We start from the raw sequence: 13,826 nt of genomic DNA on the forward strand, positions 1-13,826 counted from the left end.
CGGCTTATTTTGTGAAGGAGGAGCAACTGAGGAAGAAGGTCCAGACGCGTGCCGTCATCTGCCATGGATGAAGAAAGTACTTGCAGAGGGAGAACGGGCGCGGGGAAGAAGAAGAGGGGTGTTGGGTGGGGTATTAATTCATTCTGAAAACGATGCCGTTTGGCTTTTAAGCTAAACGGCGCCGTTCTATTATATTTTTTTAAAACATTCGTGTCCTAAACGACGCCGTTTCACTTTAGTTAAGTGAAACAGCACCGTTTTATATACGTATATTTGCAAAAATAAAATAAAATAGACCGGATCGGTCGGTTCAGGGTTTCCCAGGAGTCTAAATCGGCGCCGAACTGCCGATGTCGGTTTTGCTTCATTTACTCTCACCCGCCGATCAGTTCTTTGCCGGTTCCGTACTCCGGCCGTCGGTCTGATCGGTTCATGGCCAGTTTGGTCGGTTCTTGTACACCCTTAAACCCAAGGCCTGATCAATTGAGCTACCCCTCAAGGTTATCGAATTAATTATCTCTTATAATTGAGTAATTATTAATTATTCTTACATATAACTATGAAATACGTAAACATTGAGTAATCATTTTGAAAAAAATGTGATCCATTATTAAAAAATTAATTTTTTTCATGTGAGTTATGTTTTATTCACTTTTTTCAAACAAAAATTCTATATGCAATCACTTTTATGTATTCTTTTATACACTCCATTGATGCGATTAGTTGTATAATAAAAAAATTAATGCAATCAATTATATTAATTGAGTGTGTAAAAAAATTGAAAAATAAATGTATAAAACATTACTCGTGATATGAAAATGATAAGTATAATTTTTCTTTTAAAATAAATAAATCTTAAAAATAGAGTTTTTATTAGAAAGAATTCCAACAGCAGTTACAGCACCCAACAAAATCTCACGAGTCGCGCGCTTCCTCTTTCGAAATCCCTAGACTCCTGCTCATCCGCCCAGCTAACGGTCCGGATCTGGTCTTCATACCCCAAAACTTGCTCGATCTTTAACATCTACCTTTACATCCTCATTATATAACCCCCCTCCCCCTCGCATTCGGAGTTTCTCATTTTGTTATTCTCTCTTGACTCTCATTTTCCCTGAGCCGAAACCCCCGCTGCTTCTCGCTTTCTGCTTTCTTTGCTGTCATCTCGCTTTGATCTCTCTCCGAGAAGAGCAAAAATGTCTACGGAAAAGGAGAGAGAGACCCAGGTTTACTTGGCCAAGCTCGCCGAACAGGCCGAGCGTTATGAAGGTTCTCTTTTCTCTCTCTCTCTTTCTATTCAACTTCCATTTAAAAAAATATATATATATATATTTCTTTACTTGTTCATTTATTTGTTTCTCTGGATCCATTTTTGTTATGCATCGGCATTATGATTCGCCTTCTTAATGGTATAAAATTATCTGTGTGCCCGTGGAATCGGGATTTCTTTTTTCCATATAGTAATGCGAGAATGTCTTGACTGTTTGGAAATATGGCTGGAGATGCTGGTGATGAGCCCAAGTGTTGTGTTTCGTTTTCTGCTGTTTTACATTACTGCAATTCATCGGATCGGTTTGTCGATGGAAGAATTAAATCTTGTTTATCGTGTTTTGTTGATTTGAGACCCCATGGAATCCGTGGTGATGTCACCGTATTAGATTGGTCGGTTAGGAGAAATTTGGCACATTAGTCGAAGTTTCTTGTGTTTTTCCGCAATGCCAAAAACCGACACTGTTGATGACATTGTTACCGTATTATTCTTACACTAATTGTTTTGGTCAGTTATCCGGGAAGACGAAGACAACATAAGTATTTGGTTCCTGGTATACCTTTCTCTCCGTGCCCACCATTTCTTCGTACAAGAAAGGAAGGGGGAAAGGCAAAAAAGAACAATAATGCTTAAAGAAGAAGCAAACCACCATTTTTTATAAGTAAAAATTTATTATTATCAATAAGTTTAGCCAAGTACACTGTATCTGTACAAGAGAAAATATATAGCTAGGAAGGATAAATAGATACAAGGAAATCATGAACAGTAAGCCCATTAAAATCTAAACTAATTTTGGGCATTTAACTCCCTTATATGTATAGATATATAAATTCGGATCACAATACTTTTTTCATATCTGATGCAGTTGACAAGACATGTACTTGGCCATAATGACATGTCAATGAGTAAAGATCGGGTTAATTAATGTCTGTATACATAATACTTATCAAAAAATGTGTGTATACATAATGCGGCTGTTATTTTAATATTTTTTTGATGAAATAATTAGGTTTGTCCAGTGGCTTTTAATATGTATAGCTTCCTTTCAAATATTTGGTAGCTGGTATGTAATACACTTAAAATGAAATGTGTCCGCCTTTGTTTTTCTGGCTCATTCTACTTGTTCTTTGTCAACATTTTGCATACTGCCAGATTTAGTACTATGTACATCACCATGATATGTAGAACATTAATGAAAAGGTGTTTCCTAATTCAATTGGAAGGGATATTTAAAATTGGAAACTGTTCTCCAGTTACATTACAGGAGTGATCTCTATCTGAAATTTCATATTTGGATGATGGCACAGAAATGGTCGAGTGTATGAAAATGGTTGCAAAACTTGATCTTGAGCTGACTGTGGAGGAAAGGAATCTCCTATCTGTGGGATACAAAAATGTCATTGGTGCTCGCCGAGCTTCTTGGCGCATTATGTCATCCATCGAGCAAAAGGAGGAGTCCAAGGGAAACGAGCACAACGTTAAACTTATTAAGGGTTACCGCCAGAAGGTTGAGGAGGAGCTCTGCAAGATTTGCAGCGACATTCTTGCTATCATTGACAAGCACCTGATTCCCTCTTCCACTTCTGGAGAAGCCACGGTTTTTTACTACAAAATGTGAGTCACGTTACTTTTAGGGTATGTTCCATCATTTTGCCACGTGCTTGATAAAAAAACTCATGTAGAGATTCAAGAAATTATTTTGTTTTATGCTCATTCATTTTACTTTATTGATTGTATTTATATATTTATTCGATGTGATTATAAGAAAATATATTCCAAAGGATTACCGCCAGGAGAATAGTTGTGTTTTGATAAGATTATATGTGAGTGTTTCTGCCTCCATTGTGGTGGTCTACATGAAATAATGTAGATTCTGATTCATCCCCTGTTCCAGTGTCAAAGATGTGGCTTTGAGTCATGAAATGAAGTAATTTATAAATTATTCCCATTATCTATGTTTTTTTAATTTTAAATTGTTTTTTGTTTGATGTGTTATGCATGAATGCAGGAAAGGTGACTATTATCGCTATCTTGCCGAGTTCAAGACTGACCAGGAAAGAAAAGAGGCGGCTGAAGAGTCGTTGAAGGGATACGAGGCATGTTCATTTGACATATCTTACATTTCTACCAATGGCCAATCAATACATGTTTCATGTATTATTCTTTATTTCTGGTAACTTGATCTTCCCCCTCACCATATTTTTGTTAGGCTGCTTCAGCCACTGCAAACACCGATCTTCCATCAACCCATCCAATTCGTCTTGGTCTAGCTCTCAATTTCTCTGTCTTCTACTATGAGATAATGAATTCTCCTGAGAGGTATTATGTTGTTTCCTTGGTCATCTGTTCCGTGAATTCGAAAGATTTACTTGCTAATGCTAATTAACTCATGATCAACGTTGTTACTGAAACATGCAGGGCCTGCCATTTGGCTAAGCAAGCTTTTGATGAGGCAATTGCAGAGCTGGACACCTTGAGTGAGGAATCATACAAGGACAGTACCCTAATCATGCAGTTGTTGAGAGACAACCTCACTCTTTGGACCTCTGATTTGCCTGAAGATGGAGGTATAATAATAGACCCACCCATTAGCAAAATGCATGAAACACATCTCATGTTTAATTTTAACTTGTAAATGCTTTCTCACGCAGGTGAAGACAACCTCAAAGGCGAAGAGTCCAAACCTACTGAAGCTGAGGCAAGTGGTTGCATGATTCCTTCTTGTATACACCACTTTGAACCAAAATACTGATTCCCATATCTATTACTAAAAAATCTGGTTTAAACTATTTTGCAGCATTGACGGGGGATGGCAGCCGGCAGGCACCTGAGAGAGAGAGAGAGAGAGAGAGAGAGAGAGAGCCCCTGTGCACGTAGCAGCTGCATAATATATCATTCTACTTCGTAAGGGTGGCTGGCGTCTTTGGTTTTCTCGCAAGAGGATTGGACTATGCAATTTGGACATATTATTAATTTTGTTGATCTTTTTGGCCACAATCAAAGCCATAAAGATCAATCACTTCTCTGACTTTTTAATTTTTCAATTATTTTTCTTTTTCATTTTTTTCCTCTTATTTTGGCTTTTCATCGAGGCGTGTTATTTAAGCGATGGATATTTTTTATTTTTCTGTGCTTTTCTTTCTTTTGAAAACCTTCATTCTTTTACTCGTACTCTCGTGTTTTAAGCAAGCATTATTATATTAGTCGAATGATAATAAATACTCGAAAACGTGATTTGAACCAACAAAATTAGTTCCGAGTCTTGCAATGCCGTCGGTCCTGTCGCGAGAAGTTGTAAAATGTGTAAATATTATACAGTCGATCTAAAAAAAAAATGAAATTTACTATTAAAAAATTAATTATTTTTAAGTCATATTTATTCACTTTTTCAAAATAATTATTCGACGTTTACACACTCATGAATGTAATTATAATTTCTCTATTATAAACCCATTTTATTTCTTTTTAGGGCCCAAATTACCAAATTGCAATATTAATTTGTGTTTGGGTGTTGAGAGTATTTTTAACACTTCTCAACATTCTTTACTGTTATTTATTATTTTATTATTATTTTTTACATATTTTTTTATTACTATTCATTACTTTTTACTACTATTTAATATTTTATTATTACTTTTCACTTATTTTTTCACTACTATTTATAACATACCTCAACACTTCTCAACACCTAAACCTAAACACCTAAACCTAAATCACAAAGGTTATGATTTATATCTCTCTAAATTATATGTAGTAATTTGAACAAAAAAAAAGTGGAAAGATGCGCAACCCAACCGGGGGGTCACTAACCAAAGGAATTTGTATTTTGAAATTCGGGATAATTAGTGAGGACAAAATGTGACTGTACGACGCATCAGAAGGACAATATCAAGTCGTCTACATTTTAAACCAACCATCGTTCATTAGAAGAGGAATATATACTCTTTGCCTAATTTAGATACTGGAAAAGTTTGGCAACTCGCCACAGCTCTACCTCCATTTATTTCATTGTTTCCATTATTGACGACAACAAAAACCATACTTGGAGAGGCAACTCAAAAGGAATATATCACATTAAAACCTTCTAAAAGCAACATCGATTATCTCCCATCAAGTCTGCGCCTAAAGATAAAATGAGAGAGAGATGGAAATGGAAGTTAGAGAAAGCAACCACTATACAATCTATCCCCCAAAAGGAGGGAGGAGTAAAGGGTACAGCGATCATGTACTATACCATATGCTAAACAAACAAGTTTAAAATAAAACATGTACATATACCAAAATTGGCAGTTATGATTCTTCTTTGATGAAAAAACTTTGGGGCAAGCAAAAATCTTCCTCGTGATTCAGGATTTCCGTCTCCTCGTCATCTGGTTTCTGAGATTGAAAAACGCACACAGGAAGATCAGCATGTCAAAATAATCAGCTCTCAAAAGGAAAAAAAATACATAATGTCCAAGGTGCAAGCAGCAGAAACACACATCAAACTTGTCTCCGTTTGGTTTTTATTTTTTCACTTTCAGAGAGAAGGAAAGGGGGCTGGGTGGAACTCTATCATTTCAATGTTTTCATTTACCATCTTACTATTCTGAACCTTTGCTTATGTATGCGTACACCCTTGGCTGAGCTACACTTTATTTTATGAAACATCACTTTGGTCATCAGGCATTGCAATGAACAAATTCACATATACCCAAAATCCCATTAAACCAAAAAAAAAAGGAATTTTAATATATGCAACAAGTGAACTATAAAACTTGATTAAACAAATGAAACAGTTTTCAATTTACACGGAAGTTTAGAAATTGTAACATTCCAAGGAAAGCCCAAGCCACATTTGGGGCCTATACTACTAAAAGGACCAGTCAAAGTTACAATTGGAGCCCCTTGGAATTATTATAACAGGCAAAAACTTTTCCCTCAAAAGCAATATGGGATCCCATTCATCATCTTCCTATATTCAATCCTAGAAATTACAGAAATTCAAATAGAAAAAGAAGAATGGAACAGAAACTTAAAAATTGAGAAAGATTCCTCAATTTATTATAGCACATAGAAATGAGTTATGGGCCTCTATGGCATTTGATTCGAGTAGAGGGAAAGAAAAAAGATATGTATCACTTAAACTACTTAAATACCAGCATTTCTAAGTTGTAAAAGCGATCCAGCAACTGCAGCACCTCATCAGCAGAAAAGCGGCGGTCAAAGCTGTCACAGTAATGTACATATTGTAAGAGAACGTACCAGAAAATGAAGGTTTACAAAAATCTATGCTCCAAAACCTTGGGATAGAAACGAACGAAAGAAATTTATTCAATGGAAAAAACCTTTTCCGAAGAAATTCCATCAAACCATAGAGGACAAAGTGGCGATGTATTCCTGCATGGGAACAATTTGTTTAGTGCTTATCCATCTCCAAATAATAACTAAATGCTATTGACAGTTTGCAGGTACTCATGATGTAATTCCACAAAAAGTGGAATCCAATACTTGTAATTATCATCTCTCTTTTCCTTTATTATCATTTACAAAAGCTGCAGCTCAGCAAGGAGTAAAGTTTACTGCTTGAGCATTTGATACAATATGAAATTCTCAATGTCCTACAAAAAATTGTTTATTCTCTACATGTCAAGCTTCAATCTATTTATATCAGAGAAATCTGCAATACATGGAGATGGCAAAATTGATGAAATTTTGAATCATTCCCTCGTTTCCCCCAGGAAGCCTTATATACATACCCCTCATTCTCTGGTTTCTATAGGGAAGTATCACATACATATACAAAATATTATTTTGTTTATTAGTTAAAAAACGTTGCATCTCAAACCCATCACCATGGAAATATTCAAGCTGGTGAAAGGTTGAACGTGAAAATTTTATTTTCAGTAACGGCAAACTTGCCATAAATTAAAGCAAAAATTTTGAAGTATACTATGATTTTGGCTCGGAACTCAATGGAGACCACCAGAACCTCACTATCAGAGTAACACAAAGAACAAGCAGATAACGTGCATTAGTTGCGAAGGACATTTCAGTGCAAAGTTCGTTAAACAGTTGAAATCTTTAACTATCTCAATTAATGTGAGATGGTCACGGAATGTTTTCATTCACGTCATTGTACTCAAAACCACATCATGCAAAATACATACATACATAGATATATGTGTGTGTGTGTGTGTTCTTATTTTATGCCATCGTCAAGCCCAGTGCAATTCGTTTCTAAATGGAGGAGCTGAAAAACAAATAACCATTCAGCTGGAAATGAAAATACACAGAGAAATGGGTATAAATAATGCAAAAATTTGAAAATTCCAAAGGATTGATAAACCTGCCTTGTAGTTTAACCGGAGGATAAATTTCCAGCGCTTCCAACAATCTAAGCTCTAATTCGACCTGTGATTCCTCCTAATTAAGCATAAAGTTAATTAAAATCACATCCAATTTGCAGCACATATACATATACATACATATCGATCGAGATAGAGAGATAAATGCCTTGGGGAGAGAAGAAGCAGAGGAAAGGGGAGCTTTGCAAGGAGAATGAACGGACATGCCGTCTTGTTCCTCGTCTCTTCCTTTGCCTCCACTGTCCATGTCCATATTATATATATAAAAATATATATACACACACACACTCAGAAAAAGCAACGTCTTGTTGAGGGGATAATGCTTCCGATACTTTTTGGATTAACCAGAAAACGAAAACATTGTGTTGAGGTCTTTCTTCGTTAGGGTTTCGGCGTTTGATCCAACGGGATTCCGATTCGGAGAACGAACTCGCGTTGGCAATGTGGTTGGTCTTGGGCGGACATAATGAGCTGATGGACTTTGCATGGGCCCATAATGGGCCAAAAGTTCACGTTTGAGTTCATGGCCCATCTGCGGATTCCCAGAGAAATTGTTGCCTCTTTTATAGTTTCCCACGTTCACTCGCTATAAGTCATCAAAGGTAGACAATGGCTACGTGAAAAAGATCAAAAAGCAGTTGCTTTGAAGATGCGGAGAATTTATTATTAAAAAATTAATTAATTTTTTTAAAAAGATGATTATACATCACTTATCGACTTATCTAACATTGCTTTTAGTATTAAAAATTTGATAAACATACAATACTTTTTTCAATATATTTCACAATCATATTTTAAAATAAGAGATATTATTGTAAAATACTATATAAAAATATAATAATATTACATACAGTTGTAAAGTATATAAATGCCGTACAATCGCTTTGAAAGAAAGTGAGATTCACGATTAAAAAGTTATTTTTTTATGTGAATCTTATATTAATTTATTTTTTTCAAATAGACTATACGACACTTGCACAATCATAATTATAAATATCATTTCTCATAAAAATAACATAATTTTAAAAAAATACTCTCATTATATATGATGTGTCGTGAAAAGTATGGTAAAGATCATCGTGAATGTATCATTACTCGTAAGGAAAAGGAAGAACACCTTTTGGCAAGTGGAGGCGGAAAGAAGCACCAAACATCATATTTATAGTAGGGACGCACGAGATGATCATTGATGACGTTAGCGAAAGGAGACGAACTAATAATATGCTTTAATGGCATGGCATTACTATTAAAAAAATACTAGTGGACTGATGTCCTCCAAATTTACTGTTCTATCTTATTATCCATATATTTTATTTTTTTAATTTTTATTTTTACTTAATAATTAAGAAAATAATTATTAATAAAATTGTAGATTTTTTTAATAATTAAAAATGTTTAAAAAAATATTTATAAAAAAATAATAAAACAATAATCTCTATATTTATGCTAGCGATAGCCGCCAGCACCATCCTTACTACTAATGCTTTATTGAGGAGACTAAAATAAAAAAGGGAAGCCCCATTTTGTTAATTTTTTTCTTTTTTAATAAAGTTTTTGAAACTTTTTTTTATATATTTCAGATTTTTATAAATTGAAAAAAATAAAATACGAAGAAGGAAAGTGGATTTTATATCATTTTCTATATTTTGATCACAAATTCGAAAAAATAGTTAAATTCCTTTTTGGTATTCTAAGACCCTTAACGTTGCTTCAGTAATATATTAAGCTTATTAGCATAGGAAACAGGTAGTGGCCCCGATGATATTAACAATGTTAATATCGAGCTGAGATTGTTTATAAAGCTAGATGACTGCCCCTCATACAAAATTCACTAGTCTCCCGCACTGCAGTGCACCTGTTACGGCTGCCAAAAGTTGTCAATATATATATATATATATATATTTATATGAGAAATTATATTTGTATACTAGAAGGTATAGAACGTATAAATTTTTTTTTGAGAAAAGTAAGAAGAAGGTATAGAACGTATAAATATAGCGTATTCTTTTTAAAAAAAATGAATAAATATGAAATTTATATTAAAAATATATATTTTGTTTAATAATGAATCTTACTTTTTTTTTTAAAATAAAATGCGCACAATTTATATGCTTAGGAGTGTATCTACCATTACTCTTTTATATATATATATATATAAATATATATCTTTTTTATTTCTGGACATGGGATAACAGAAGTCAGTACCAAGAATCAAGCACGTTATTATCGTTCAGTTATTGCATTCCAATGACATAAAAAGCCACAGAATTGACAGGGAAATGAAAAGCCTACACTCCAGATATCTTGAATAACTGGGTTTCCCTTAGAAGGTCAATCCATGCCCCCTAGTTTCCTTGGAAAGCATGGAGAGAATACTGGAATAAGGAGAGAGAAGTATAAATACGCCCCTAGGAGGCTCGGATTCTAACGCAGCATCCAGCCAGGACTCATATCTGGTAATTTACCGGGGAGCAATGCTACATATAGTCACTTTTACGTATTCTCTGCGTATTCCACTAATATGATTGGCTGGATTAATTTTTTTTTAATATCCAACCAATCATATCACTAGAGTGCACAAAAGAATGCATAAAAATGACTGCACATAAAATTTTTATTTACCGGGGATGAAATCTCATTGAGAGAAGTTAGAAAAAAAAAAAAAAAAAACTTCTGAATCTGGTGATCTAATTTTCAGGAGTGAGAGATTTTCTGGACCAAAGAGAGCCAGGCCTGCAAGAAGAAAATAATCACTAATGAGCATATGCAATATGTGTTGAAAGCCACCCAAGTGGCCATGATTTGCACATGCACCGTAAGGTGCATTGTTTTGTTAGGTACCGTTCGGTGTTTTGTTTTTATTAGGCACCCATCTCATGTTTTCAGCAGCAGAATGCTACACCGAAATTAGCAGCCTGTTGAAGAGAACTCCTCCTATAAATAGGAGAGTTCTGATCTGCAGAGGAGGCAGTGGGTGAAGAGAGAAAGAGGGACGTGAGAGAGAGAGAATTTGTAGATTTATCTGTAAATCTTGTACAAATTCTATAAAAGAGGCTCCAGTAGACGTAAGCAATTTGCTGAACCACTTTAAAATTATTTTGTGTGATTTTCGGACAGGCCGGAGGCACAACAATTGGTATCAGAGCTCTGGTTCAAGCTGTCTGAAAATTCAAGTTGCTCAAAATCAAATTTTGACAACTCCAGGGTGTTCCTCGCGTCGAGACGAATCCGTTGCCGCAAACGGAATCGAAAACGGAGGTCGGAGGAGCCCACACGCGCCCCTAGAAGGTCAGTGCGTGCTTCTGCTATAATTCACGCTCCCCCACGCGCATCGGAGGAAGAAGACGACTGAGCCACATGCGCCCACGCGCCCCCACGCGCTCAAGAGGTTGAAGACGCGTGATGGACATGCGCCCCCACGCGCCCTACAGAGGTTCAGCGCGTGTACTTCACTCTCCCCCACGCGCACACAGTGCTGTAGCGCATGTAATACACGCGCCAACTCGCCGCCCACTCGCACTGTGCAGCGCGTGCGTTCCACGCGCCAGACAGATCAGAATCGTCTGTTTTTCAGATCCATTTTGGGCTTGATCTAAGCCATCTGGAGTCCGATTTCAACGATCAAATAGTGCTTTCCAACTATTTGGATCATTCCGGACTCATCCGTACGGTTAGAATTTTGAAATTTTGAGTCTAAAATTTTTAAATTCAAATGGAAAGATCTGGAAGAGATAGGAGTTCTGATAATGTCGGTCCACTGTGTCAAATGCCAAGTTTGAAGTTGAGAAGTTCAATGGAACAAGCAACTTCGGCATGTGGCAGTGTGAAGTCATGGACGTTTTGATCCAACAAGAGTTGGATATTGCATTGGGAGGAAAGCCAGATGATATGATTGATCAGGATTGGAGGAAGCTTAATACTCAAGCTTATAGTACAATCCGATTATGCCTTACCAAAGAACAAAAGTATTTTGTCATGAGAGAGACAAATGCTAGGATACTTTGGCAGAAATTAGAGGATAAGTTCATGAAGAAGAGATTTGAGAGTCGTTTGCACTTGAAGAAGAAGCTCTTCAGATTCCAATTTCGTGAAGGTATTTCTATGTCTGAATATCTGAATAGTCACAACCAAATTCTTGCTGATTTGTTAAACTTGGATGTTGAAATCGAAGATGAAGATAAAGCTTTACTGTTGTTAAATTCCTTGCCCGATACATATGAGCATTTAATTACTACTCTACTGTATGGGAAGGAAAGTATTAGTTTTGACGATGTATCTAGTTCTTTAATTAGCAATGAGTACCGGAAAAAGGATAAGCAGGTACAACAAGATACATCAAGTGAAGCTTTAACAGCAAAAGGGAGACCACAGTCAAGGTATCCCGGAAGGAGGAAAGTTTTTCATTCGAAAACCCGGGCCACATCACGTGGTTTATCAGTCGGCAAAAAACTCGCCAGAGATGAGTGTTCCTTTTGTCACAACAAAGGACACTGGAGGAAGGATTGTCCCAACCGGAAGGGACAACAGCAGAATCAACCCACCATAGCCAATGTCGTGGACATAGATGATGATTTGGATTTTTCCTTGATAAGTTCATCATCCATTTGTCATTCCGATGAATGGATTATGGATTCCGGATGTACCTATCACATGTGTCCCAATCGGGACTGATTTACTGACTTCACAAAGATCGAGGGTGGATCAGTACTTATGGGCAATGACAGTGCCTGTAAGACACAGGGAATAGGTAGCATTCGGTTAAAGCTGCACGATGGTAGCATCAAGACTCTAACAGAAGTTCGGTATGTTCCGGACTTGCAGAAGAATCTCATCTCACTGGGATCTCTGGACTCAAAGGGATTCAGAATCGCCATTGAAGACGGAACTCTCAAAGTACTAATGGGAGTTTAGGTGGTAATGAAGGGCTTGAGGCGATGAAACTTGTACTTCTTGCAGGGAAGTATTGTTGATGGAAGAGCTTCCACAGGCTGTGAGAAGCTAGATGAGACTGATGCCGACACTACCAGTCTTTGGCATATGCGTATGGGACACGCAGGAGAAAAAGTTTTACAAACATTGGTGAAGCAAGGCTTACTCAAAGGTGCAAAGACTGGTAAACTATCTTTCTGTGAGCACTGTGTATTGGGGAAGCAGAGGCGGATCAAGTTTGGAACCGCAGTACACAATACACAGGAAATTCTTGACTATGTGCACTCCGATGTTTGGGGACCTACCCAAAATGCATCTTTGGGAGGAAAACATTGGTTTGTAACTTTTGTTGATGATTATTCTTGTCGTGTGTGGGTGTATACGATGAAGAATAAAGATGAAGTGCTGAAAATCTTCCTTGATTGGAAGAAAATGGTTGAGACTCAGACTGACAGAAAGATCAAGCGGCTCAGATCTGATAATGAAGGTGAGTACACTTCAGACCCCTTCATGGAAGTATGCTAGAGAGAGGGAATTGTCAGATACTTCACGGTATGAGCTACACCGTAGCAGAACAGTGTGGCAGAACGAATGAATCGTACTTTATTAGAGGAAGTGCGATGTATGTTGCTGAATGCTGGACTCAGTAAGAAATTTTGGGCTGAAGCTGTGACATATGTCTGCCACCTCATCAACTGACTACCCGCAGCTGCCAATGATGGGAAGACACCCATTGAAATGTGGAGAGATAAACATGCTACTGATTATGACTTTTTACACGTTTTCGGATGTCCTGCTTACTATCATGCTAAAGAAAATAAGCTTGATCCTAGAGCCAAGAGAGCAAAATTCTTGGGCTTTAGTACTGGTGTAAAAGGGTATAGACTCTGGTGTATAGAGTCCAAAAAGGTAATCATCAGTAGAGATGTTACATTCAACGAATCTGAGATGCTTAAGTCACATAAGCATAAAGATTCCAGTGAAGGCAACAGTGATGGCGAAACATCAGATGATTCGCAGAATGTGGAGTTTATTATTTCAAAGAAGTTGGAAAAGCATGGACAAGATGAGACTGATAATCCAGTCATAGTACCTCCATGTCAACCCGAATCAATAGCAACCAACAGACCGAGACGAGAGAAACGTGTACCAACACGTTATGCAGACTATGTGACATATGCATTACCAGCTGAAGGGGGTGAGATCCCAACCACTTAGAGAGAAGCCATACAGTCCAGTGAACAAGTTGAATGGACAAAAGCAATGAATGAAAAGATGCAGTC

The 13,826-nt window shown here is 36.8% G+C and overlaps 2 protein-coding genes across 3 annotated transcripts; one reads left to right on the top strand and one right to left on the bottom strand.

The window, feature by feature from the left end:
* Window positions 1–909: 909 nt before the first annotated feature.
* Window positions 910–4,389, top strand: LOC122313873 (14-3-3-like protein GF14 iota). 2 transcript variants are annotated; one of them, XM_043129159.1, is made up of 7 exons: window positions 910–1,266; window positions 2,521–2,881; window positions 3,276–3,363; window positions 3,477–3,586; window positions 3,686–3,834; window positions 3,919–3,965; window positions 4,065–4,389. In XM_043129159.1, the coding sequence occupies exons 2-7, from the start codon at window positions 2,577–2,579 to the stop codon at window positions 4,068–4,070; spliced, it is 705 nt and encodes a 234-aa protein (XP_042985093.1). In that variant the 5' UTR covers window positions 910–1,266; window positions 2,521–2,576; the 3' UTR covers window positions 4,071–4,389. The 2 variants fall into 2 exon arrangements, with proteins under 2 accessions (XP_042985093.1, XP_042985092.1); XM_043129158.1 differs by having other exon boundaries at window positions 914–1,266; window positions 2,575–2,881.
* Window positions 4,390–5,309: 920 nt separating this feature from the next.
* On the bottom strand, window positions 5,310–8,058 carry LOC122313874. The gene is made up of 6 exons (XM_043129160.1): window positions 7,763–8,058; window positions 7,600–7,672; window positions 6,595–6,646; window positions 6,406–6,475; window positions 5,546–5,644; window positions 5,310–5,389 (listed from the first exon to the last, which is right to left on the bottom strand). Exons 1-5 carry the CDS (start codon window positions 7,865–7,867, stop codon window positions 5,558–5,560), a joined length of 387 nt encoding a protein of 128 aa, XP_042985094.1. The 5' UTR covers window positions 7,868–8,058; the 3' UTR covers window positions 5,310–5,389; window positions 5,546–5,557.
* Window positions 8,059–13,826: the final 5,768 nt, after the last annotated feature.

Source organism: Carya illinoinensis, chromosome 6, assembly GCF_018687715.1.
Source record: "Carya illinoinensis cultivar Pawnee chromosome 6, C.illinoinensisPawnee_v1, whole genome shotgun sequence".
NCBI classification, from domain to species: domain Eukaryota; kingdom Viridiplantae; phylum Streptophyta; class Magnoliopsida; order Fagales; family Juglandaceae; genus Carya; species Carya illinoinensis.